Genomic DNA, 27255 nt, shown 5'->3' on the forward strand with positions numbered 1-27255 from the left:
TCAATAGAGAAGAACCCGTTGTTTTTTTTTTATGATTCACTGGCTTACTGCAACAAGGGTACAACTTGATTTCTATCGTTGTACGTGCACACGTCACCGTCGGAAAACAAGAACCAGAAGCCTCAGCCGCTACAGGTCGACCAAAGGCAAATATAGTTGAACGTGCATGGGCATAGGTACCCGATCGAATATCATAATCGCGCCTCTTGGTGGGTTGGGATAAGACGCTCCACGCTTTGGAGATAAGCTTGAAGGCGCCTTCAGCAGCAACAGAGTTGTTTTTTGTCGGGGTGAACGATGAGAGACAACCTCTTGTATTGCCTCGGTGTCTGCAGATGCAGCATTGGTGATGTTGAGTAGTGCGTACCAATCCATCTCGCCATTCCTTTTCCTCTTCTTTGTAGTAACCCAATGGATGTTGTATGCAGCGATTATTTGATCGATGTCCTCTAGATGGGGATTGATGCAGTACGAGATTCGAACCAATTGAGTAAACATTTATAAAAGTGGTTCTCAAATATCCATCTTAATACATATAAGGAGAAGATGATGTAGCACAAAATGATGCTAATAAATTCTATACAAGTTGGGACCATTCCAAGACACATAGGAAACAGAGATGATGCCATCAGCCCAACTTATTAAATATTTACCGATATAGCACCACCATAGAATTTCTATCTTATTTCGTTTTTACCAAGTTGGCGCTACTGCAAAGATTCTATCTTAGTTTGTAATTATCAAGTTAGCGTTATAGCGAGATTTTGAATTTGTATTCATTTAGGACTTTCTTTTTGAAAAATTTTAGCAAGATTCTATTATGGAGTGTTTTCATAGATTAGGAAACTTTCTTGTAGGAGCCATAAAGGTATATGCCTATATAAAAAGTAGTTAGGAGAAGGCTAAGACAGTTTTTTATATTGAATTTTCTCTTAGTTATTTAGTGAATAATTCTTCTTCTTGGTAGTTTGACTTCTGTTCTTCTTTGAAGTTTTTCTTAATGTGTTTTGTTTCTATACTGCGCCATTTGGTATCGGAGCTCATGTTTAACCCATTTTTGGATTATGACTCCTAAAAAAAAAACAAGTAACTCACATCATGGAGTAGGAACCCAACAACAAAATGCAAGGAGATATAGCAGAGCTGAGAAAACAAGTCAAGGAACTTGCTCAGAAGTTGAAATCACTGTGAGGGGACAGCGACTTCGACGCATGTATCTCCACACATTGCCCTTAATCATCAAGGCAAGCAACCAGATTGGCTGTAGTTGCGGGTGGTGACCAGAGACGGTGGGAAGTAGATCTTAAGGTTGAGATCCCGAAATTCTAGGGAGGCATGACTCCAAAAGAATTCATGGATTGACTCTTTATGGTAGAAGAAATCCTTGAATTCAATGAAGTTCTGGAAAATAAAATTGTGTCCTTAATAACCACTTAGTTTAGAGGACGAGAAGTAGCATGGTGGCATCAATTGAAGGTTATGCGACAAAGAAGAGGCAAGAAAAAGATTAAGACATGGGAGAAACTCAATGCAAAGATGAGGTCAGAATTTCTACCCCATAATTATATTCATTTACTTTATCAAAAATTGCAAAATCTAAAGAAAGGAACTGATACAGTAGATGAGTATACAAAGAAGTTTCATCTATTAGTGGTCTCAAATGAGTTAGCTAAAACTGAAGACCAATTGGTGGCTAGGTATATAGGTGGGCTGGGACCAAATATTTGGGATATATTAGACTTATTTGACTACTATGATGTTTCTATGGCACATCAATATGCTCTAACCATAGAAAAGCAAAGCAATTGACCTAACCAATGGGGTCGAACCCAAACTGATGTGGTCAGATCGCCCCCACATAGTAATCACAACCCGCCTCTAAATTCAATTACTCAACCGCAATCCCATGGGCTGAACCAAAACCAAGGATGTGGGCCTAATCAAAACCAGGTGGGTCCACCTGAACTTAAGTGTTTTACGTGTGGTAAACCAAGCCATAAATCGGTTGAATGTGCGAGGGGTGATAAAATAAAAGGGGCGATATTTGTAGAAGATGAGAGTGAAACCCAATTAGAAACATTGACTATTCAACCCCACCTGTGTTTGACCTTTATGATGAAGAAACCTTAAAGGGAGAAATGGTGTATGGGGATGTGGGAGAGGCCTTGGTGATGCAAAAATCATTCTCAACTCCTAGTGATAAACCATTGGATTGCTAAGAAATAATATTTTTCACACCACGTGAAATATGGGTGGAAAGTTTGCAAGCCTTGTAATTAATTGCAGGAGTTGTGAGAATGTTATAGCGGAAGTAGCCGTCCACAAGTTGAACCTAAAAGCTCAACAACCACTTCACCCCTACAAACTTGCATGGCTAAAAAGAAATAATAAGGTTTCAGTTACACAACGGTGTCTAGTGAGCTTTTCTATTAACAATAATTATAGTGATCATGTGTGGTGTGATATTGTATGCATAGATGCTTTTCAGTTATTACTTGGGCACCCATGGCAATTTGACCGCTATGTAGTCCATGGTAGATAAAAGAACACCTAACCTTTTGAGTTTAAAGGGAAAAGGTTGACCTTATGTCCATCACAAGAGACTATACCTAAACCGAAATCCGATGAGAATTCTAGCCTTTTTGCCATGACTGAATTCACAAGCACCTTAAAGGAGATGGGTGTTGCATATACTTTAATTAACAAGGGGTTTGAGCTAAAAGGTGTGATGTTCCATGGAGGAGTTATTAGTTTCAGAGTTAGAAGGTAAAATCAAATCTTATGACTTTGTTGTTTGCTTTAATATTGTTGAGGATTATTATGAAAATCTTGCATGGCCATTCTCCTCAACAACATCTATTGAAGAACAACATGTTGATTGGAACAAACCTCCGATATACGATGAAAAACCCATTGCTCAAGAAGAATAGGTTATCATTTATCATGATTTTCAAGAAGATTGAGACAATATTTATCATTTTGGAGGCTTTGATAGCATTGTCTTCATACAAGCCTATGAGGATCCATATTGGCAATCATTTTTGCAAAGTTTAGAATGGTCAGTAAAGAGATAACTAAATTATTTGAAGATCAAAAATTGTGTTTCAAAAGTTAAGAAATATAATAAAGACATTCCAATTCGTATTAGAGGGTTACACCACCAACTGTTTATTAGAAAGTTGGAAACAGAGAAGCACAAATGAAGCACAATACGTAATGTTGGAAGACTCTCACATGGTAGCATGAATCCGATGATAGATTCTCCCCAACCTAGGGATGATGATGCAGTATAAGATTCGGACCAACTGAGTAAATATTTACAAAGTTGATTTTCGAAGTCTCATCTTATTACATATAGGGAGATGATGATGTAGCATAGAATGAAGCTAATAAATTCTATGCAAGTTGGGACCATTTCAAGACACATAAGAAGCAGAGATGAAGCCACTAACCCAGCTTAGTAAATACTTACCAATATAGCATCATTACAAAATTTCTATCTTAGTTCATTTTTACCAAGTTGGCGCCACCGTAGAGTTTATATCTTAGTGAGATTTCAAATTTATATTCAATTATGACTTTCTTTTTGAAGAGTTTTAATAGGATTTTATTATGAAATGTTTTCTTATATTAGGATTGCTCAATTAAGACTGTTTTTGAGTAATTTTAGTAGGATTCTATTATGGAGTGTTTTTATAGATTATGAAACTTTCTTGTAGGAGCTATAAGGGTGTATGCCTATATAAAGAGTAGTTAGGGAAAGGCTAAAATAGCTTTTGATATTGAATTTTCTTTTAATTATTCAGTGAAGAATTCTTCTTTCCGGTAATTCGACTTTTGTTTTTTTCTTTGAAGCTTTTTCTTAACGTGTTTTATTTCTATACTACGCCAGGGATGAAGCTGTTTGGTGGCATTGGCGTGCTTGACTGCGCTTTCTATGTCCTGGGCCTTGAACCTTTCTTCCGCGACGTCTAGGGCACATCGTGCAGCCGGTTCAACCATGGTCACTATTGCTAGAGGAGGTGATAAAAAGGAACTCGGAGCAAGTACTAGAGAGAGAGAGAGACGATGATGATGATGATCTCCACAAGAGTATATATATAGGCTAAAACACTCTTTTACGCGGCTTAAGTTCTTGTTGTTGCACTGCAACTCTAACTCTCTAAGCCTCTAAGGATAGAAAACACGTCTTAGGAAACTCGATTAAATGAGCATTCTAATTTCTAAATAATGTGGTAGTAGTTAATCATGACCCATATTGAATACGGCACCTACTCCATTTTTGAGAGCCACGGCCACTAACTTTCCAGGTTTTTGAAGCATTGAAGTTGATTAATTATTTGATTGGGGGTTGCATAAAAGTGTTGCATCCATGATTGTTTGCATAAAAAACATGAGTTACTTTCTAATATATATTTTTATTTTGAATTAAAATTTATATAGCCCCTCTAAGTGGGAGGCTAGGTCTAGACATGAATTTGAAGGAAGAAGACAAACCATAGTTAGCCCCACATTTAATAATATTCAAATTATTAATACTTTTTTATTTTCACAAAATTCATAACTATAATTTGTAATGACAATATAAATTATAGTTATATGGTTCTTCAATTTAATTAAAAATGGCAACAGAGCGGGGATTACATTCCCCATCCCCGATCCCGACTCCCAAATCATCCCCTATTCCCATCTCCGATCCCCATCAGAAAAAAGAAATTATCCTCCATCTCCGACCCCGACGGGGATGGATTCCCCATTTTTATATTATTTTTAATATTTTTTAATTATACATTAAATAGTTTTTATTTTATTTAGTGTGATCTATTTGTAATTTTTTTTTAATTTAATAGTGTCATATCAACATTTTCTATTATTTTATCCATTATTTAATGGATTGTGCCCTTTTTTTAAGTATGAGGTCTAAATTGGCCCCTTTGATTATAAAAGGGCAAAAGTGGTCTTTTCGCAAATTACAGGGGCTGTTGCCTGAAGACTTTCCTTTAATATATAAGATAGATTCTTAACATGGTCAAGTGATCCTACTAAAAATACCCCAAAGAAAACAAAACTATCCAAAAATAGAACAAAAAAGAAGGGTAAATTACAAAGACCCCCCCTATACTTTGTTTTGTGACAAAGACCTTCTTTCGTTAGCTTTCGTTGAAATCCGTTTCAATTCCCGTACTACCATCGTAATGAATATTTGGGAGAACAACATTGTTCATCTTCCCTGACCTCACGATACAAACAGTAGCAACAAAGAAGGAGCATTGTCATATAATAATAAATCTAAATTCTCTAATAAACCTACCAAATACATCTCTCTTTCTTTTCCTTCTCTGCTCTACTTGCTCATTGGTTCAGAACTTCATTCAGATCTCTCTCGACCGCAATAAAGCAGCTTCTTCTTTCTTACTGCTTCTGCTGAAAATGGTTGCCCACCTTCTGCATCGGCTACTCTTGCTTTTATTAGCCAAAATGTTGCTCCTCCGATCAACTTTCGCCGTCGATTTTGTCTTCAATGGCTTTAGTTCATCTGATCTTGTATTCTACGGCACCGCAACGCTCGAATCCCGTCTGCTCCTCCTCAAAAACACTACCACCTTTACCGTTGGTTGAGCGCTTTACAATTCTAAGATACCTATGAGGGCCCCTAACACGTCTGTTATCCTCCCCTTCTACACCTCCTTCATCTTCTTTATCGCTCCAAACAACTGCCAACTCTACGGCTACGGCATCGTCTTCATCTTTTCTCTTACCGGCGGAATCAATGGCACCACCTCTTCTCGATATCTCGGCTTCGTCAACCATACCAACAACGACAACCGCAATAATCACTTGTTTGGCATCGAATTTGATGTGTTCAAAAATCAAGAGTTCAACAATATCAATAATAACCACATTGGCGTCGACGAAAACTTGCTCACGTCGAAGACCGCCGAGCCGGCCGTTATTGGGGTGAAGATAGAATAGCCAAAATGGGACCTTTCATGATTTGACGCTCAACAATGGCGTCAACTATCAAGTATGGATTGATTACTCGGATTCTCTACTTAATGTCACTATGGCCTGAGCCGGAATGAAAAGACCTCAGCAGCCTTTGATTAGTACTCCTGTCAACCTCTCCAACATTCTCCTGGATGAAATGTATGTTGGTTTCACTGCGGCAACGGGACGGTTAGTTCAATACCATAGGGTTCTTGCTTGGAGCTTTAGTAATTCGAATGCCTCCATCGAAGATTCCTTGACTACTTTGAATCTACCAAGGGAGAGAGCAGAGATGGAAGATTGGGAATTGGAGTATTGGCCCCACCGGATGAATTATCAGGAGATTCACACGATGACAAAGGGGCTCTCGGAAGAAAGCGTAATTGCACATGAGACTAATGAAGCACATTGCCCACGGGGTTGCTGTGAAGCGCATTGCCTACGTGACTGATTAAGGCATGAGAGAGTTCTTGGTAAGTACAGGAACTTAGTTGGAAAGAGATCTGATCGGAGGAGCAACATTTTGGATAATAAAAGCAAAAGTAGCCAATGCAAGTAGGCAGTCATTTTCAATGAGCAAGCGAGAGAGATCTGAATGAAGTTCTGAACCAATGAGCAAGTGGAGTAGAGAAGGAAAAGAAAGAGAAACGGTGTTTGGTAGGTTTATAAGAGAATTTAGATTTATTATTATATGACAATGCCCCTTCTTTGTCGCCACTGCATCGTGAGGTTGGGAAAGATGAACAGTGTTTTTCTCCCAATTGTTTAAATATTTATTACAATGGTAGTATGGGGATTAAAACGGCAGATTTCAACGGAAAGCTAACGAAAAAGAATCTACCTCATGGTCATAGTACAGGGGTCTTTGTCACAGACCCCATAGTACAAGGGGGTTATTTGTAATTTACCCAAAAAAAGAATATAAATAAAGATAAATCACGATTCATGTTTTTCATATTCAGCCTCCAGGAATTAGGCTTCCTGCCGGACCCAAAACTGCCTTTGATTGTTTTTGTAATCAAATAATCCACAAACGTAAAAATGAAAAAAAAAAGAAGAGAGAATCCTACTCTTCCTCTTTAATCTTCTTTGATTTCCCTTGTTTGGAATGTCCGGACTCCCACGATGTAACATCACTATGACCTGTTGTTCCCTCTGAATTTCTAGTTCGATCCATGGATCTCGTAGGTTCATTATTGTACCTTTTCTTGGGGCGCTTTGATGGTTCTCCACTTTCAAAACGTGATGAACTTCTTTCTTTTATACTGGATATTCCACTTGAATAGTGGGAAGCTCTCTGCTTGGTGCTCTGACTTGGGGTTGCGAAAGTGTTTGCAGTGGAAGTCCCTCCAGATCTATACATCATACGATTTGGATGATTATAAGGTTTTTCCAGTTCGCTTGGTTCTGGGTAATGGACTAGACAAACCCGCCGAGAAATCTTCCCAACTGCAACATTAGAGAGAATATCACATAACTGTCTTAAATAATATAATAAATAAAATAAATAGATTGGCATTATAAAAGAAATGAAACAGAAACAATAAAATAAATGCAGCTTAAGATGTGCTACAGAGTACCTAGATAACATTGAGCCAATTTTTTTCTTTCTTTACCTTACTTTTCTTTTTCGTTTTTTTGTTGCTTAGGGGGGGGGTGTTACTTCTGTAAATCTAACCTGACTAATGTTATCTTGAAAAAAAGAGTTAAAAGAAGGTAGGGTGGTGATTATCAAACCAACTATATCCTACCAGAAAAAACAACGCAAAGGCCCCTTCACTCACAGCACAGAGATGGATCAAAAGAAGAATATAGAGAATGTGTTCCAACCAACGCAAAGCCCACAGAACCCAACCACATCTATATCGTTCCTGTGTCAAGATCATTTAATATATGCTTCTAGTATGGCATGCTTCCAAAAAAAAAACATTTTGGATATCTCTTTTTTTATTATAAATGAGTGAAATTTTATTAAACCAGCAAATAAGAGTTACATGCAACCCGTGGAAAGGCACGAGATGCGACCTTAACATCTTAGATATCTCATGTAAAGTCATCTTTGAGTTCAGGCTTTTGTTGAGTCTGGGACAAAGGTATGTCCTTGTCCTTTTATAGGATAATAAAATCTAAATAATCAAGCTATGGATAATTCTTTCACCAATTTATGCAGAAGAGAGAGAAAAATCAAATTTAGATGCAAAAATGAAAAACCACAGCAAAATAAGTTAAAAAATGTACTAAGGTTTACTGCAGCCAATTGCATCAAATAGTAATTCATACCTACCATTTCTTATACCTGACAAAAGAATAATCATATAACAATTCTCAGCCAACCGCTGATTTGGCACAGAGAATAATCATATTTTTTAATCTTCCTATGGCATTCTTTGTTTGTGCACAAAGAATTGTTATTTTCCAAGATATTACCGGTATGTTGAATGCCAGTCAGAGGAGTATCTGAAAATGAAGATTTACTGGACTTTGTTTCCTGTCAGTTTTTCACAGTTTGGTTTGAAGGAAAAGGAAAGGGCAGGTAGGGAAACCTGGAAAGGTAGGGAACCTTCCTTTCGCTACCTTTTCCTTCAAACCAAACACAACCTTAGAGTAAACTTGCACACAGACAGGTAACTTTGTAGAGGTGCAGGTCTAAGGTATAAATGAGAATTACTAGAGGTTTCTCAATGCAAGTGAAATCAATTGGAAAACGAATGCAAAAAAGACAATGAAATGCTAATGCATACCAATTTGTGTCTCTGATGGGGAAGATAGAAAAACAGTTGCATCTGGTTCCTGAGATGCAAAGCTAACCACCTCATACTCTTTTCCTGCCACACATAAATAATCTTATGCCATGGCATATATTCTATGGCAACTAAGTCACATTTTATAAACCAAATTCACAATGCGACTAAAGAGAATGCATTAGCAGGGTCAGTATCTTCCAGTCCCATCATCGAAAAAGAATCACTCTTACCGGATGACCCTTCAAAGCTGCCCATCCGTCCATCTCGATGCAACTTGAGTGTGACCTCCTGCCCATCAAAATCAGGTGTCTGCAATACCCATAAAGCAATCTAACAAGCTCAGTGCCAAGATGATATATTTTCCATTAACAACTGACATCAAATACCTTCAAAGAATTAACAAGATTTTGATGGAAAGATCATGATTACTTGATTATGTGGCCACTGAATAAGCCAAAACTCCGTCGAGTCTGTCAAAGAGATGTCGACAAGTGGGTCCCTTGTATTCTCTTCAAACTCTGGTGGAGGTCTGTAAAGCTGTTCAGTAGCATCCATTGCACTTGCTTCCACACAGAAAACAGAATTTCTGCAGATGAAAAAAATTAAATTAAACGGAAAAAAAAAAAAACATAAACAATAAAACCAGAGTATTCTTTGTTTGCCGATTGTGAACATTGGGAAAAACGGCTCACTTGGGCTGATTTGGAGTTACCACCCATCATAGGATTGAATTGGAGTTGATGAGCCCTCCAAATTATAAATCATTTGGTCCAATAGTGACTCCACATGTGAGGCAATGGTCTAACCAGCCAGGGTAAGACTCAGAACAGGAGAGGGAAGAGATTAGGCACCCCTCTCCCATTTCCAATAGGTGGGGTCAAGTCATATGGGGAAAATAGACAAATACTATCATAAGCCAAATATGAAGGGCTATTCATCACAAGGGTAAAGTTATATGGTGAACATTCAACAATGCATACAAGGAAAATGGTCATATCAATCTTAAAAGAACTTAACAGGAATAAGAAAAGACATCTTGAAAACACTAACCTGACAAGTATGTAAAATCTATACAAGGCTTCATTTAATGAATAATCAATGACTACTAACAGTAAAGAGAGATACTACAACAAGCCACAATAACAATTAAATAAGTTGTGGAGTGTCCTAGTAAGGGGAGGTTGAATATCACACGGGGTGCACAAGCAGCAATGTTAAGATTCTTTCATGAGATGTAAAAATCAGAAATACAAAGCTGCTTAACAAAATGAGAATTGTCGGTCTGAAACTGCTCTTCAAGACAAAATCAACGGTTTAGTATTAAACTGGCAGATGGGAGATTATGCTCCTGGCCACCCCATATGGTTACAACTGGACCCACAGAATTAGAAGTCTTGGAACCCTCCTAAGTCCTTAATGCACACTAGAGCTCTCACTTTCTTATCCATTAGGCCACATAACAGTGAAGCAAAAACAGAGCAAATAACTAATTGGACACTTCAAATCCAAAGAAATTTTGGCCTAAGATACTTGCCAAAGCAAGACTTGGTCAAATAATAAGTTGATTTTCAAGAAGAAAAGCTCAAAACAATCCTATAACCCATATAACAAGAAGTTACTTTAATGGAGTGAGAAATATCTAAACAAATAAGGTATCAGTTTGCAGCTTAAAGAAATTAAAGCTATAAGAGGATATTCTAAATTGGAAACAAATAACGAGGAAATTGAAGGAGGATTAAAGGTATCTCAGCATACCTATTATTTAGAATTTTAAACATTATACAAATCCATTTAAGCCAAGAAGTAATTCCTACCTTATTAATCATTAATGCCCAATGAAACAGACTAGATATTAAGCACTAAATGAATTCACTAGTTTGATAGATACCAGCAGCCATGAACTTTCTGATTGGCCCTCATGGTCAATAATTATGCTTGTCCAAGAGTCAATCACCATTTTGACTACAAATTTCTTTTAATAACAAATGTAAACGTCAACCTGATTTGAGCAATTACAGCAATAAGATGTGACTATAAGCTAGATGAACTAATTTTATTTTAAAAGGGGGAGCCGATTAACGTCTGGTATAACTAACAGAAAAGAAAAGAGCATCTAATATATTAAGGAGTAGTAATTCAAACAGTCTAGGACTAAGAAACGGTGGGCAGAAGCAATAATAAATTGGTGGGTCACTGCCCACCTCAGGAACTGCTTCGAGAGAAAATGATGCACACTTTCCTTCTGTAATACCCGTATTTATAATCATTAGCGCATGTCGCACATGGGCTGTTATAACAGACTACTGACATGGCCTTCTTACATAAACAAATCTGACAGGTGGTCCAGGCTTGTCGTTAGGGGGAGCTTTCTCAGCTGCTGCTTGAGCTGGGCTGGTTCTAGCCATTGGAGTCTCGGTGGGCTGATGTTGTGCTTCACGAGTCTTAACAATTCCTCCCCCCTGGAGATCAACCTTGTCCTCAAGGTTGGACTGTTGGAGTGAGGAAACAGCTGCTTGAGGCTTTCAAAATTTTCCCAGGTGGCATCTTCTGCAGGGAGTTGGTCCCAAACTACCAGAGCTTCTTGGACTATCTTTTTGCCATTCTTAACCCAACGGAATTCTAAGATCTTGAGAGGCTGAACTATCAGTTCCCCTTCACCAGTGAAGGTGGGTAGTGAAGACTGAGAGATAGCTCTGTTTCCCAGATGTTTCTTCAACAAGGAGACATGGAATACGGGATGAAGCCTTGGAGCGGATGGGAGGTCAAGGCGATAAGCAACTCCTCCAATCCTTTCTAAAATACAAAAGGGCCCAAAGAATCGAGGTGAAAACTTCTGCCAAGTTCTGCGGCCTACTGATGTCTATCTGTAGGGCTGTAGCTTGAGGTACACTAGCCCCCCCACCTGATAAGAGATGTCACGATGTTTTTTGTCATATTGGGTCTTCATAGTTTGTCTTGCTCTTTCCAAGTGGTGGTGCTTGAGGGATTGAATGATAGCATCCCTAGCTAGTAATTGGTCCTCTACTTCGGCTACCTAAGTGGACCCCTTCTCGTAGGGTAGTAAGGCTGGCAGTTCCCTTCCATATAGGGCCTTGAAAGGAGTCATTCCGGTGGAGCTATGGTGGTGTTGTACCAATACTCAGCCCACAGCAGCCACTTGACCCACTGCTTTGGCTTTTCTCCTGTGAAACACCTCAAATAAGTCTCCAAACACCAATTTACCACTTCTGACTGTCCATCACTTTGGGGATGGTAGCTGGTGCTGTGGTGTAGGAGATTCCTGAACCTTGAAATATTTGGACCAGAATCTGCTCATAAAGGCAGGATCCCTGTCAGTAGTAATAGACCTCGGTGTGCCATGGAGCTTGGCTACATCTTGGACAAACACCTTGGCAACCTGGGCTGCTGTATGGGGATGTGCTAATGCCAAAATGTGGCTATATTTGGAAAGCCAGAGTCTACCACTACTAGAATTACTGTCCTTCCAAATCCAAAGGATGGGGGTAGGCCGGTTATGAAATCCATAGTTATATCATCCCATACCTGATCTGGTATAGGCAAGGGCTGGAGAAGGCTGGCTGGAGCTTGAGTTTCATACTTGTAACACTGGCAAGTAGGGCATTTGGCAACAAAATCCTAAACTGTCTTCCTCGCTCCAGTCCAGATGTAGTGTGATGCAATTCTTCTATAAGTTCTTAGGATACCTGAATGTCCACCTGTGGCTGACTCATGGAAAAATTGTACGAGGTCCTGTAACAGAGGAGATTGGGCAGGTAGCACCATTTTGCTCTTACAGAAGAGCTCTGAATTGATGACTGTATAACCGGGAACCTTAAGAGGATCTGAAGCCCACTGGGCCCGAATCTGCTGTAGGTGAGGGTCTTGTTGGGCTGCAGCCTTCAATTATTCCAAGAGAGGGTAAATGGGCCTGGAAATGCCTATGGAGTTCAACTCATGGGCCCTAGACAGGGCATCGGCAGCCTTATTGGACGGCCCAGGTTTGTATTCCAGCCTGTAATTGAAGCCTAACAACTTATATAACCACTTCTGTTGTTCTGATGTGTGAATCTGCTGCTCCAAGAGGTATTTTAAGCTGCGCTGATCTGTCCTTATCACAAACTGCCGCCCTAGTAAGTAGGTTCTCCATTTTTGAACAGCAAGAACCACGGCCATAAGCTCCTTTTCATAGGTGGATTTGGATAATGCTGGGCCTGATAATGCCTTACTGAAAAAGGGAGGCTTACCTTGTTGCATTAGTACAGCCCCAATTCCAGAACCACTTGCATCGCACTCGGCGATAAATTCTTGAGAGAAACCGGGGAGGGTGAGAGAGGGGGGTGTCAAGATTGCCTTCTTAAGTGCCTCGAAGGCAGCGTCAGCTTGATCATCCCAAGTGTATTCTTTTTTAACAGCCGTGTAAGCGGGAGCCCGTAATTGCAAATGAAGCACCGATTCTGGGTCTGCTGTGACTGCTCCTTGAGACACTATATGACCAAGGTACTGCACCTGATTCTGGCCAAATATGCATTTTGAGGATTTGACAAATAACTGATGCTTCCTTAGAAGGCCCAAAGTGATGTCTAAGTGCTCAAGGTGGCTGGTCCAATCGGAACTATACATCAAGATATCATCAAAGAAAACCAATGCAAACTGGCGCAAAATTGGGCGGAAGATGTCATTCATAACTGACTGAATGTGGACGGGGCATTGGTCAGCCCGAAGGGCATGACCAAAAACTCATAATGCCCATCGTAGGCCTGGAAAGCTGTTTTAAGAATGTCAGCTGGGTGGACCCGAATCTGATGGTAGCCTGACCTTAGGTCAAGTTTTGAGAATACAGTAGCCATCTTGAGCTCATCAAGTAACTCATCTATGATGGGAATCAGAAACTGATCCTTGACGGTGATCTGGTTCAGAGCACGATAATCCACACAAAACCTCCATGTCCCATCTTTCTTCTTGACAAGGAGAGCTAGGGACGAGTATGAACTCTAACTAGGTTGAATCAGCCCTTGTTGTAGAAGTTCATTTACTATTTTCTCTATCTCCATCTTCTGGTAGTTTGGATATCTGTAGGGGCACACATTCGCAAGCCCTTCTCCAAGTTGAATGGGAATTCGGTAATAGCACCGGCCCACCGGATTGGAAAACACATCTTCATAGGCCTTCAGAAGTTGATTCAAGGCTTATTCTTGGTCTGGTGAGGGTTGTAAGGCCGCTTTAGCTGTTAGCACCGGCCCATTGAGGTTAGGGCCCAACATCATTACAAGAGGGGATTCCAAAAGTTGGCACTGTTTGGCCATAGAGTTATGATCAGCCGCCCTGGTTTGGTTAGGTTCCAAGCCCTTAAGGGTACATTGTTTCCCGTTAACAGTAAATTCCATAGTAAGGTTCTCCCAATCACATACCACCCGCCCCAGTTAGCGTAACAATTGGACACCAAGGACCACATCAGCCCCTCTAAAGTTTAGTGGATGTAAGTCAACGCTGAACCAGTGCCCTTGAACCATGAGATCTATGGCTCAACACACCTCATCACATCTAAGCCGGTTCCCATCAACTACATGGACTGAAAAGAATTCAACCGGTTCAACCAGTAAGCCCAATTAGCGAGCCAGCAATCTGGTAATGAAGTTAAAGGTGCTGCCACTATCAATTAGGATGGAAACTTGACATCCCTTGACTGCCCCCTTAACTCTCATGGTACTGGGGGAGTCCAAGTCAATCAGGGCTTGTAAAGAAATCTCTAGTTCGTCTGTATCAACCTCAACTTCTTCCTCCGGGGTAGAGGACTCATCCGCTTCAAGAGCTTCATCTGATCAAAGGAGGAAGAGTTGTTGGCTCTTGTAGTGGTGGCCGGCAGCAAACTTTTCATCACAGTTATAACATAGACCACGCTCCCTTCAAGACCGCATCTCCGGCCAAGTCAACTTTCTTAGTTGGACCAGAGATTTTTGGGTTCCCCGGATCCGGGCAATTGGGTGGAGTCTTTAAAAGTGGGCCAGGATTTTTGTCTATCTTCTTGAGCCGATTTAAGCATTCTTCGTGAAGTCTAGCCAGTCCCACGGCAGCATCGACAGTAGCAGGGTGAAGGGCCTTCACCTCTATCTTAATGTCCTTACACGGCCCCCTACAAAACTTCCGACTAGAGCATTTTCAAGCCATCCATAAACCCTGGTGACCAAGCGCTCAAACTCTTGCTGATAATCACACACAGAGCCGAGTTGCCTGAGTTTAGAGATAGTTTCATCAAAATTTTCATAGCTAGAGGGCCCAAACCTCCGGCATAAAGCCTCAATTAAATCTGGCCAAGCCAATTGGGGGTGAGACTAACGGTACCATTAGTATCACAGTATGGCTTCTCCTTCCATATGGATGGAGGCCACTGCTACCTGTTGATGCCCGAGTATCTCATTGTATTCAAAATACCATTCAGCTCTAAATATCCAGGAGAAAGGATCGTCACCAGAGAAAAGGGGAAAATCAATTTTCGCTGGTCACCCTAGTAGCCCTTTGTTCCTTCTCAAGCTCGCTCAACTAAAACTCTCGCCTTCACTGTCGCGGCCTCCAATTGCAAAGAGTTGGGAGGATATCGCCGTGATGGCTTCCTTCAGCTCCTTCATATCCCCCGCTATTTGTTGTATATTGGTTTCCAGTTTATCCACTCGTTCCTCCATGGAAATCGAGCGAGTGGTCGGCATCTTCTGGCTCTGATACCAATTGGTGAGTTATTGACCACCTCAGGAACTACTTCGTGGGCAGCCCTGCCTCCTACGGAAAAGAAGAATAGATAATTCCTAGGAAAAATGATGCACACTTTCCTTCTGTAATACCAGTATATATAATCATTAACGCACATCGCACATGGGCTATTATAACAGACTACTGGTGTGACCTTCTTACATAAACAAATTTGACAAGTGGTCCAGGCTTGCCGTTAGGGGGAGCTTTCTCAGCTACTGCTCGAGCTGGGCTGATGTCGTACTTCACAAGTCTTAACATAAATCCAAATCCCAAAAAGACAAAAGGGAGTTGAATCCTCCTATAAACCGCATGATTATTTGAAACAAATTATTTCAGGCAAAATAAAACCGGTAGCCATGAAGTGAGGTAAACGATCAAATAAAAACAAACGAGCTAATCGACCAATAGTTGTTATTACTCTTAAAACTTACCGATTGAATGGCAAGATTATAGAATGTTAGAGGAAGAAATCAACAGAGCGTAGGTAAGCCCGGATTTGTTGCCTTCAATAATGTTGATCAAGTGATGCAATGAATAGGTCGAGCCAGTTGAGCAGAATCTGTCTGAAAGCTGAAATGTTGTAGCCGAAGTAGTAGAAGAGAGGAGACCAAGAGATGTTGAGAATGTCGAACTGCTAAACCCAATTGACAGTATTATCATTTATATTAGATTATAGTACAATGTTATACGAAATGTTTGGAATGCCCATGATTAGTGATGGGACACCCAAACTACTTAAAACACCAAACAAACTTAGGCCCATTAACACAAGCCCAATACATAACAACTTGAACACAAATACAGGCTAATAAGAATACTTGTCAGTCGAACCATCTATACATAAAACCCTTCAACCTAACACTCCCCCTCAAGCTAAAAGCATAGATGTCAATCATGTTTAGCTTGCCAAGAAGGTTCACGAATTTTGTTGCAGCCAACCCTTTAGTCAGTACATCTGCAATTTGCATCTCAGATGGAGTATAAGAATGCAGAGTTCTCCCGAGACTATTCTCTATCTAACAAAATGTCAATCAATCTCAATATGTTTTGTCCTGTCATGTTGCACAGAGTTATTTGCAATGTTGATGGTAGCCTTGATGTCACAATACAGTCTGAGAGGGCCCTCAGCTTTAATGCCAAGCTCATTAAGAAGAGTCCTGAGCCATAGTAGTTCAGCGAACCCCGTGAGCCATAGCTGGATATTCAACTTCGGCACTTGATCTAGCAACTACATTATGCTTCTTACTACGCAATGTAACCAGATTCCCTCCCACAAATGTACAATATCCTGAAGTTGATTTTTTGTCCCCAACAGAACCGGCCTAATTTGCATCAGTATAAGCTTCAATTTCAATTTTATTGTTTTTTCTTAATAGAATTCCCTTTCCTGGGCAAATCTTACCTAAGAATCCTTTCAACTGCTTTCATATGAGGGATCTTTGGAGAGTGCATGAACTAACTGACAACATGCACAGCATAAGCAATATTTGGTCCAGTGAGAGATAAATATATCAGCTTCCCTACCAATTTTTAATATATCTCTCTATCACAGTAGTCCTCCCCTACTAATTCTTATAGGCCATGATTCTGTTCTATTGGAGTATCTGCTGGTCTACACCCTATCATGCCTGTCTCCTCTACGAGGTCAAGAACATACTTCCGTTGGCATATGTAGATCCCCTCTCTTGACCTAGCAACTTCAATCCCAATAAAGTATCTCAAAATGGCCCAAGCCTTTGATCTCAAATTCAGAAGCTAAAAACTCCTTCAATCTTTTGATCTCTTCCAAGTCATTCCCAGTAATCACCATATCATCTACATAAACAATGAGTGTTGTAAGTTTGCTATCTTGTCTCCTTATGAACAAGGTATGGTCTGCACCACTCTGAGTGTACCCCACTTTCTTCATGGCCCCACAAAGCCTCTCAAACAATGCACGAGACTGCTTTAAACCATATAATGCTTTCCTCATTTTACACACCTTTCTATCAAAGTCATAGCCTAGTGGAGGTTCCATAAATACCTCTTCATGAAGGTCACCATTTAGGAAGGCATTCTCCACATCTAGCTGATGAAGTTCCCATGAAAAATTTGTTGCCAATGATAATAGAACCCGAATTGTGTTGAGCTTTGCTACTGGGGCAAAGGTTTCTTTGCAGTCAATCCCTTCTTTTTGAGTAAACCCCTTTGCCACATGCCTGGCATTGTACCTCTCAATGGACCCGTCCTCCCTTTGCTTTACAGTAAACACCCACTTGCACTCGACAGTGCTCTTCCCCTCAGGCAAATCCACTAATTCCCAAGTTCTTGCTTTCATTAGGGCTTTCATCTCTTCATTCATAGCTTCTTTCCACCTTGGATCAGACATGGCCTCTGAGTACCTAGAAGAAACATGTACAGAGGAAAGAGCAGACACAAAGAAGTGATAGGCTGGAGATAAATGTGAGTAAGAAACAAAATCAGCAATGGAATGCTGAGTGGTGCAAGAACGGATAGGCTTATGGAGAGCAATAGGAAGGTCCAAATCAGAAGTATGTGTGTTGGAATTACCTTGAATTGCAGAGACAGATTGATCCGAGTCCAACTGGTTGCTGTCATGAGTTTGAGTGCCCTTTTTCCTTCTGTTGTAGGTGATTTGTATCTCTTTTTGTTCCCTATTGGAGCCTTCAGGGATATCTACAGTATTAGGAGAGGTAACCGGTACAGTGGGAGCCTCACTAGGTTGACTCGGGATGCCACAACTAGGAGTAGAAGAAGAGGATGGAAGGCCCGAGGAAGATAGGGGAACAAAAAGGAGGGAGAAGAATAATCCTCTTCCATTCCACTAGTCTCCCCTTGAAGAGGGTTCTGAGAAGACTGAAAATAGGGATGAGACTCAAAAAAGACCACATCTCTAGTGACATACTTTCTCTTGGAGACAAGATCATAACACTTGTAACCCTTTTGTGTAGGAGAATACTCCAAAAATATTCCTTTCGTAGCCCAAGGATCCAACTTGGTCTTCTTTGGATCCTTCACATGTATAAAACATATATAGCCAAAGACCTGTAGAGGAAGAGGAAAGTCTGGAAGAGTAGGACATAGAACAGAGAAAGGGGTTTTCATACCCAACACCTTACCTTAGATGGCATCTGATTTATCAGATATGATGCAGTAAGTACAACTTGGGACCAGTATTGCTTGGGAACCTTGTGCTGGAATAGTAAGGCTCGAGCTGTCTCCAATAGATGTTTATTCTTGCGCTCAGCAACCCCATTCTGCTGAGGGGTAATAGCACAGGATGATTGATGTAACATGCCAACATCTTCCATGAATAAGTTCAAGGATTTTTCAAAGTATTCAACAGCATTATATGACCGGAATTGCTTAATCCTCTTATCAAATTGTGTTTCAATCATTTTGCAAAATGCCATAGTTTATCCGTGGCACTTCATCTCGTCCTTTTAACAGGTAGATCCATGTGCATTGAGAGTAGTGGTCAATAAAATTGATAAAGTAACGAAATCCATCAATAGAAACAATAGGTGAAGGGCCCCAAACGTCAGAATGAACCAAATCAAAAGGAGTTTGAATTTCATTACTAGAAATTGGATAAACAGTTCTACATTGTTTTGACATTTGACATACTTCACAGACTAAACTCTGACTTGAAATACCCTTAAACAATTCGGGAAACAACATTTCTAATGAAGAGAAAGGTAAATGACCTAGCCTAGCATGCCACAGATGCAACCTAGATATTGACTCCACACTCTCTGGACTACTCGCAGTAGATGCTTATAAGGCTAAACCGATGTTTGCATCAAAATAGTAGAGGCCTCCATACTCATGACTGCTCCCAATCGTTCTCCTCGTCAATCTGCCCTGAAAGACACAATGAGTAGGAAAAAAGGTTATACTACAGTTCAATTTTTTAGTAAGTTTTGAAATAGACAAAAGATTTGAGGTGAGACTGGGAACATGTAGAACTAATTTAAGAGAGAGGTCCTTGCTTAGGTCAACCACCCCTTTTCCAGAGATGGTGGAGAAAGACCCGTCAGCAACTCTCATCTTATCCTAACTAGACAACAATTGATATGAAGAGAATAAGGAGGACATGTGTCATGTGGTCAGTTGCACCGGAATCAATAACCCAAGAAGTAGAGTCAATAGAACTAGTTGCACTAAAGGTAGAGACTATACCTGATCTAGCAAGAGAGGTGGAAGCAAAAGAATTACTCCTTAGACGGGCTAAAGCCCGGCTAAGGACCTCTACCTCACTAGCAGTGAAGCCCAAGGCACCGGCTCCAGAGGAATCAGCAACCTGCCCCATGGGAGAAGAAGCCACTATTGGTATACTCTGTGAGTTGTCACCCTTGTTACTAGTGACGAGGTTCCCACTTGCCACATGACCCTTCTGTTGCTTCTTGTCCTTTCTCAATGCAGTTGCCTTCAGGTGAGGATATAGGACCCAACACTTTTCTTTTACATGTCTCTCACCCCCACAATGAGTGCACTTAAGATGCTTCTTGTCTGGATGTTTGTTTCCCTTAGTAGAAATCAGGGTTGAATGTTCACCAAATTGTTCAGCTGGTTGAATGAGAGTCAACTTGCATCTCCTTTCTCTTGACTTCTTCATTCCTTATTAGATAATAAACATGATGTAACTCGAGCAGTTCATCTCTTCCTAGAATTTGTGACCTTATGCCCTCATACACTGGGTCCAGGCCAGCCAAGAACTTAAAGGCTCTGCTCCCTTCAATCTGCTTATCATGTCTCTCCTTGTCCTTGGCATTTTCCCAATCCAAAAACAAGTGATGGTCAAGTTTTTCCCAAAGTCCTTCCAGAGTTGCAAAATATGTTGCAACTGTCATATCCCCTTGCCTTAAGGCAGTAATGTCTTGATTCAATCTGTAGATTCTAGCATTATTTTCTTTTGTCCATAGGTTTTAGACACTTTTTCCCAAATCTTGGTTGTTGTGGGAAAGTGTTGAACAGTCCTAGCAACTCGTGGATTCATAGAGGCAAGCAGCCAGGACATAATTGTGGCATTCTCCTTGCGCCACACTGCATACTCCGCACTGCCAACTTCAGGTTCCTTCTTACTCCCATTTAAGTAGCCTGTGTCATAACGGGAAGTAATAAAAAGCATTGCAGAAACGGACCACTCCCTGAAATTGTATTCATCCAGCAGCACACTTGTAATCTGCAAGTTGTGCAGATTCAGGTTTTCCGGATTTGAAGACCTCTCACCAGGTCTGTTATCCCTAGAAGAGACCTCTCCGGATATTGAAGACATCTTGGCTGCAGACTCTGTATAGATAACACTATTCAGACTAGTCGAAGTGTTCACAGTGCTGAAAAAAGACTAGTTGCAGTATTGAAGAAGGTTCTGACAGCTCACAACACTGGTTCAGACTTGCCGAGACTGTTGCAATTCTGAAGTAGTTCAGTTATAGCAGCAAATAAGGTGTTCTGTGAGCTGGTAACCGACCTGAAGCTGAGAGCTCTCCACCACTACACTATGCAGACTTCTCTTGAGCTTCGATTACTGCAACTGTAGAGAGTGTTCCCCCCTACGGCCAATACTAGGACTGCTGAAATCAGTCCTCAATCTAGGTCTGTCCTATACAGACCTCTCTTAGCAGTTGAATGGCTACTAACTACTAGAAAAAATCTAGTAGGACATCAGCTTCTGGGTCTCACTTCCCTTGCGCCCTACAACCAAGGGAAACCCTAGGTTCGAACTTTGTATTGTTCTCCTGCAACCCTAGGGTTTCACCGCAGCAACCAAGATAAAAAAAAAAAGAAAGAAAGACAGCAAGAGAGAGGAGATGGCGTCGGTTGTAACCAGGAAATCGCTCAATGCTTTGATACCATCAAAGCTGAAATGTTGTAGCCGAAGTAGTAGAAGAGACGAGGAGACCAAGAGATGTTGAGAATGTCAAACTGCTAAACCCAGTTGACAGTACTATCATTTATATTAGATTATAGTACAATGTTACAGGAAATGTCTGGAATGCCCCTGATTAGTGATGGGACACCCAGACTACTTAAAACACCAAACAAACTTAGGCCCATTAACACAGGCCCGGTACATAACAACTTAAACACAAATACAGGCTAATAAGAACACTTATCAGCCGAACCATCTATACATAAAACCCTTCAACCTAACACTGTCAACTGAGACAGTAACTTCAACTAGCTGCTAAATATTGGCTTCAATGGAATTTGACTTTCGAACTTGGATTAGAACAAAGAAGCACAAGTTGGTTATAGACTAAAAAGGGTGTTTGGTGGTTTGCTGGATTTTGGGTGCCGAAGAGAGAAACAGGGGTGAGGGGTAAGGAAAGAAAAATTAGGTGAATGTGTGTGTGTGAGAGAGAGAGAGAGAGAAATAGGCAAGAGGGAAAATAATAGAAAAATGAAGGAGGATGACAATGGGATCAAATGGAAGTGGTAAGATCATGTAAAAGCACCACCGCTGCTAAAACTTGAAGATTGAACCAAGAAGACAATAAACAGGGCCCCTTTTCTATGCTGCCCAGAAAAAGAGAAATGCAAAAGATTCAGCTGGCAAATTAATTCAATAACTTTTATTTGTTGACTTCTGAAAATAACCACTAATATAGCTCTCTTTAATGTCCTACTTAGTTACAGGATCTTCCATCATTGTGCTTACACTTTCTTTCAAATTACATCGTCACTTCCAGACTACTGTTTGTCTTTGCTCCTACTATCATATATTGTCAAAATAACTGAATGAAGGCCAATTTGTTTCTGGTTGTAAGGTTTGTAGTTTGTTTTTTTTTTTATAAATAAGGTTTGTAGTTTGTTAAATATAACAATATCTCCTTTTATACTGATAAGAAAACAAGACTATCTATTTCTGGTTGTAAGATTTGTACTTTATTTGTTTCTGTTTGTCTTTGCATTTTCCAATCATTGCACCCACTAATAGGGAACATAGAAAGCCGCTGTCTTCTTATTTTGATTTAAGTATAGGAGGAAAAAGAATATATTAATTGCTGAAACCTCCTAAACAATTCACAGGACTACACAAGTTTTGTGAAACCTCAACAATATTTTCTTCATCTAAGGATTCAGACCATAAAATGCTTTTTCTGGGCTTTTTTTGGGGGTAAACCCAGATATTTCATTAACAATCCTAACAGAGAAGGAACAGCAAGAAAACCAAAACAAAATTACAAAGCAAAGACCATAGTTAGTAATCCGATTGGAGGAGTCATTGCTACAGCATTTTGTATGGGTCAAACACCAATGGCATATTCTTGTTTCCTTGGTGTTTTCTACCAGCTGATCTGATAGGATGAGATTGGAGAAGACAGCTGAGGACACAATCTGATATGAAGATGGACATGGACAGGTGTGGGCATGACTGGGTCAATTATGGTTTAATGGGCCAAGTGGGCCCTACAGTGAAACATGGCATGTATAATGTGGGTTAGGAACCAAGGATGAAGTGAATGGGTTGAAATGGGTTGAGGTTTAGTGGAGTCTGCTAGTACTTAAAGAGGGTGCTTTATTGGTAGGTCATCAACCGTTTTGACTGAAGTTTTGAATGGTTATGCGTGGAAAATGGCCAGTATTCTATGATTGAAGTTGAGGTGCAATTCCAATTTTCACGCCATAGATAAATCTAATATTGCAATCAGAGCAAGATATTGCTATAAATATGTAAACTGTCGTTACACCAGTCCAAGTCTTCTTGCAGGTGGGAGGGAAACAGAGTTTCTCTCATAGAGGAAACAGAGTTTCTTGGGTTTCTAGAGGGATTCTAAACTGAAAGTTGAGTAAAACTAAAGCATGTGAACATGGTAAAAAGTTAACAAACAAATAAGAAATTGTGAAAAGGATGATAAATATAGAAGAGTGATACCCTGAAAAAATCAAAAGAACAGATATGAGAGATTTGACAGTACTTATTTGTTATTCTCTACCCGAAAATGAGGAGGAGATCACCATTAAGATAGGGATAATAAATCTTGCAAAATACGATTAAACAATAATTTCTATAAGGTGGACAAAAATTAAATTAAATTTTAAAAACAACAGTAGGAAAAAAAATATCCTAGAGAGCAAAATTCTGTTGCTGATAACCTAGCAAAATTAGGGATCTCTACAGATTTCTTGTTTAGTGACAGTTGTTTGCCTTTTAATCCTGCCAAGCCACTCTTGGCTTCAGTACATCCTCTCATGTACTTCTGTTTTTTCTCTTCTTCAATAAAAAGTTGCCTTTTCTTCAAAAAAAAATCCCAAGAATAATAGCCTCGTATCTTCTAGGTCTGATAATTTGTTAGACAAAAAGTTACAACATCTTATTAGGGGAAAATATATACTGGTAATCAAACAAAACATCTGGGAGTCAAAAAACGAAAATAGCAGTCGATCTGAAACAACAACCTGCTGCGATTTCGAACGCTGGTAATAGATCGCCGCCGCTGGAACGACTCCCGCCTCTGGTTCAGTGAGAAGATGAAGGAGACGAGAAATCACAGTGAATAAATGAAGGAAAAGAGTAGAAAACGCATTGAGAACATTCCGCCATGAATGAAATCTTACCTATGTTCGCTAAAGGGGAGAAACCGCCGCTTCCGCTGGTTGCAGAGAAGATTGTGTATGGGTAAAACCTTATGGTCTTTTATTCGAAGGGCATTAATGCTATTCTAAAAATTTATTTGGGATAGTTTTGGTAGAAAAAATAAAACAAGTGATTATTATTTAATCATTTAAAAAAACTGAAAATTTGAGCTTAAAAAATGAGTCCTTATTTTCTATTTTGCCACACCAACATTTGCTGAATTGGATTAAACTTGCAACAGATTGAAAATGTTAATACTATCTATTTATTTATCCTTTTTTTTTGTGAAACATAGAGAGAGATGTTAAAAGAAAGAACTGTATGAATTTTCTCCTTTTTTTTGAATTTTTTATTTTTTGTTTCATATCATTTTTTAAGCAACTAATAAGTTGCTCTTTTTTCCCATAAAATATTATCAAAAACCAATCTCTCCCTCACTAAACTTTTCCAACAATCTCCTCTCCTAAAATTTCTTTTGGATTTACTTTCCCCGCTTTCTCCTAAATCATCTCCAATTTTTATTTATCTCTTTTCTTATCTCTAATTTATTAGAGAGTTTCTCTCCAAATTATCTCTAATACTTATTTATCCCCTTCCCCACTTTATATATATATAGTATAAATTAAAAAATTTAAAAATTATTGAAATATTCTAACAAAATTATATAAAAACTTTAAAATAGTTATTAAAAACATAAAAAATAATTATAATAGATTTAATAATATTCATATTATTAATAATTTTATATTTTTACAAAATTCATCACGAAATTATGTACTAAGAATATAAATTATGATTTTTTCAACATTTTGTGGATTATTCAAATTAAATGTTATTCAAATAATATAAAATTAAGATTTAAAAATAAAATATTATTTCAATATTTCAATAACTAAACATATTAAATAATAAAACACTAAAAATAGATAAATAATTTATAGAAAAATATTTAATATTCAATAATAACTTTTAAATAAATTAAATTCAAATAATAAAAAATTTTAAATATTTTATATATTATTTAAATATTTAAATAACTAAATATTTACTATATTTTAAATAGTTAAAATAATGGGATTATGTAATAAATTTAAAAATAAAATCTTAAAAATAAAAAATAATCATAACATAATATTCAAATTAATAATAATTTAATATTTTACAAAATTAATAATGAAATTATTTAATAATAGTATAAATTATAATTTTAGGGATTATTAAATTTAATAAATAATTAAAATTATAAAATTTAAATGATATTATTTAAATAACTAAATAATATTGTAAATAACCAATTTCACTTATATCAATTAATAATTCTAGAAAAATAACTTTCAAAAAAATAATACTCATTAATAATGATTTTAAAATATTAATCTATATTTATTATATATTTACTAAAATTAATATTTATTTTATTTTCAGCCATTATTTTTAATTTTTTTGTGATAAATATATTTTCAATAATTATGTATAAATCTATTTTTGTTTTGTTATTTAATAAAAAACTTTTAATAATTACTAGACTCGTACTATATTATTTTAAAAGTTAGAAATATAAAACAATTGTATACTCTTATGTGTTTTACTTTTTAGCCTTCCTTAACAAATCCTGTGTATCGCACGAGTCTCCGCTAGTAAATCAATAAAAAAAGTAAAAAAAAAATTATAAATAAATAATTAAGAGAAAAATGAGAGGAAACCCTTATGATATCAAACTCTGGTCTCCCACGCATTATCGAAAATAGAGCCTCCCTCCATCCTCAACTATAATTTGCAAACGTTAATGAAATGTAAATAATAGGTTGTGGATGGCGATTGGTGTTCATCCTTTCTTTTCGAAAACTAGTGTCTGAAATCGTTTATTGGTTATTTTTTATCACCGGCGAAAAGCAATGTTCTTCTAATATTTGTTTGCTGATTTACTTATACTAGTGGTGGGGCACGTGTGTTGCATGTGCAAGTTCACCATAAACTTGTTCCTATCTTTTAAAATGATGAGCAGCAATGTTTTCAAGAACCAAACAAGCATTCAGCAAAAAGCTTATTAACTAACAAATAAACATGAAAGGGAAAGAGTATGAAGTTAAGACAATATCTAGTTCTATCTATCTTTAATTCACTTAATAAAAATTAAGTAATGTTAAATACAAAATTAAGGAACTACTCTTCCATGTTAGAAATAGATCAAGTCCATTCCCACTTCTCCTACATTACACAATCAGGTTCAATGGATATGTAAAAAATAACACACTGATCCATGGGGCATGTACCCAATGTATTCTTTCCATAACTATAACCATCAAAATTTAGTTTGACTTGGTTAGGAGATGCCAAATTCGGGGATCAAATTTTTTAATTCCATAAATTTATTCAAGGGAATGAGAAAGGTAAATAGCATCTCTATGTATCTTCTTACTTGAAAAATTAGAAAAAAGCATAGTACTTTACCTTGTGTTTTTTTCCCCTTGAGGCATGCATTTGATAAGATCTTAGCTGCATATTGCATCATTGTTGGTTAAGCACGATGGCTTCTTTCCTATAGATTTGTTGTTCCTTGCAAGAACAAATCCAAATGATGTCTGCTATACTAAGTTTTTTCTTCCACCTCTGTTCCATTAATTACCTAAGAAAACCAAAGAATATCTCTACTTTTCTATGTCATATCATGTTTTTTCTCCTCCACCACAAATTGCAAATTTTGATAGTGAAACAAATATAAAGACTAAAAAGGCACTTAAAAGCACTTGTGGTGACTTGACTCCCGATAGGGCCGTTTAATTTAAGGATTTAACCTTTTCTAGGTATGCACCAATTGATTTTAAGTTCATTTGAACTAAAGATGCAAGACGTGTGTTCTTTAGATTGGGTTTTAGTGTATGCAGAGAAATTGGTAATTCTAGATACTTCTTAGCTAGTAAGTTTTTATTCAAGACAATCATAAAAAGAGATCTTGAATGAGGAGGAAGTCCACTAAAAAAATCAATTGCATTTCAAAACAATAGTCATATTCAATAAAGAAAAGATTGTCAACGAAGCAAGCAAGATTAGTTAAATCTTCTAAACATATTTTGATTTGATTAATCTATACTAAATATTCGATTAAGAATTCATTAGAGGGCAATCTATAACTATATGATTTTTTCATTGGTGTCACCACAAGTAAGATATTCAGATTATTACTATTGTATTCCT

The 27255-nt window shown here is 38.3% G+C and overlaps 1 protein-coding gene and 1 pseudogene across 4 annotated transcripts; one reads left to right on the forward strand and one right to left on the reverse strand.

Moving 5' to 3' along the window:
* The first annotated feature begins 4991 nt into the window (after positions 1 to 4991).
* On the forward strand, positions 4992 to 7045 carry LOC148801704 (L-type lectin-domain containing receptor kinase VII.1 pseudogene; annotated as a pseudogene).
* LOC104587684 (mediator-associated protein) lies at positions 6915 to 24140 on the reverse strand. Of its 4 annotated transcripts, none has more exons than XM_010245386.3 (6): positions 24042 to 24139; positions 23883 to 23938; positions 9162 to 9318; positions 8963 to 9041; positions 8730 to 8813; positions 6915 to 7437 (listed from the first exon to the last, which is right to left on the reverse strand). In XM_010245386.3, exons 3-6 carry the CDS (start codon positions 9285 to 9287, stop codon positions 7055 to 7057), a joined length of 672 nt encoding a protein of 223 aa, XP_010243688.1. In that variant the 5' UTR covers positions 9288 to 9318; positions 23883 to 23938; positions 24042 to 24139; the 3' UTR covers positions 6915 to 7054. The 4 variants fall into 4 exon arrangements, with proteins under 4 accessions (XP_010243688.1, XP_088758082.1, XP_088758083.1 ...); XM_088901956.1 differs by having other exon boundaries at positions 8963 to 9062; XM_088901957.1 differs by lacking the exon at positions 8730 to 8813 and having other exon boundaries at positions 8963 to 9062; positions 24042 to 24140.
* Between the last annotated feature and the right edge of the window lie 3115 nt (positions 24141 to 27255).

The sequence above is a fragment of the Nelumbo nucifera genome, chromosome 3 (genome assembly GCF_055504915.1).
Source record: "Nelumbo nucifera cultivar China Antique chromosome 3, China Antique-T2T, whole genome shotgun sequence".
In the NCBI taxonomy this organism is placed as follows: domain Eukaryota; kingdom Viridiplantae; phylum Streptophyta; class Magnoliopsida; order Proteales; family Nelumbonaceae; genus Nelumbo; species Nelumbo nucifera.

Excerpts from the sequence above, each read along its gene's own strand:
- LOC104587684 (XM_088901956.1), bottom strand. The coding sequence starts at position 9,287 with ATGGATGCTACTGAACAGCTTTACAGACCTCCACCAGAGTTTGAAGAG. Across the intron at positions 9,063-9,161 it reads TTCAGTGGCCACATAATCAA|ATTGCTTTATGGGTATTGCA; the intron begins GTAATCATGATC and ends TGAGCTTGTTAG. Across the intron at positions 7,438-8,729 it reads CCCATCAGAGACACAAATTG|TTGGGAAGATTTCTCGGCGG; the intron begins GTATGCATTAGC and ends CTAATGTTGCAG.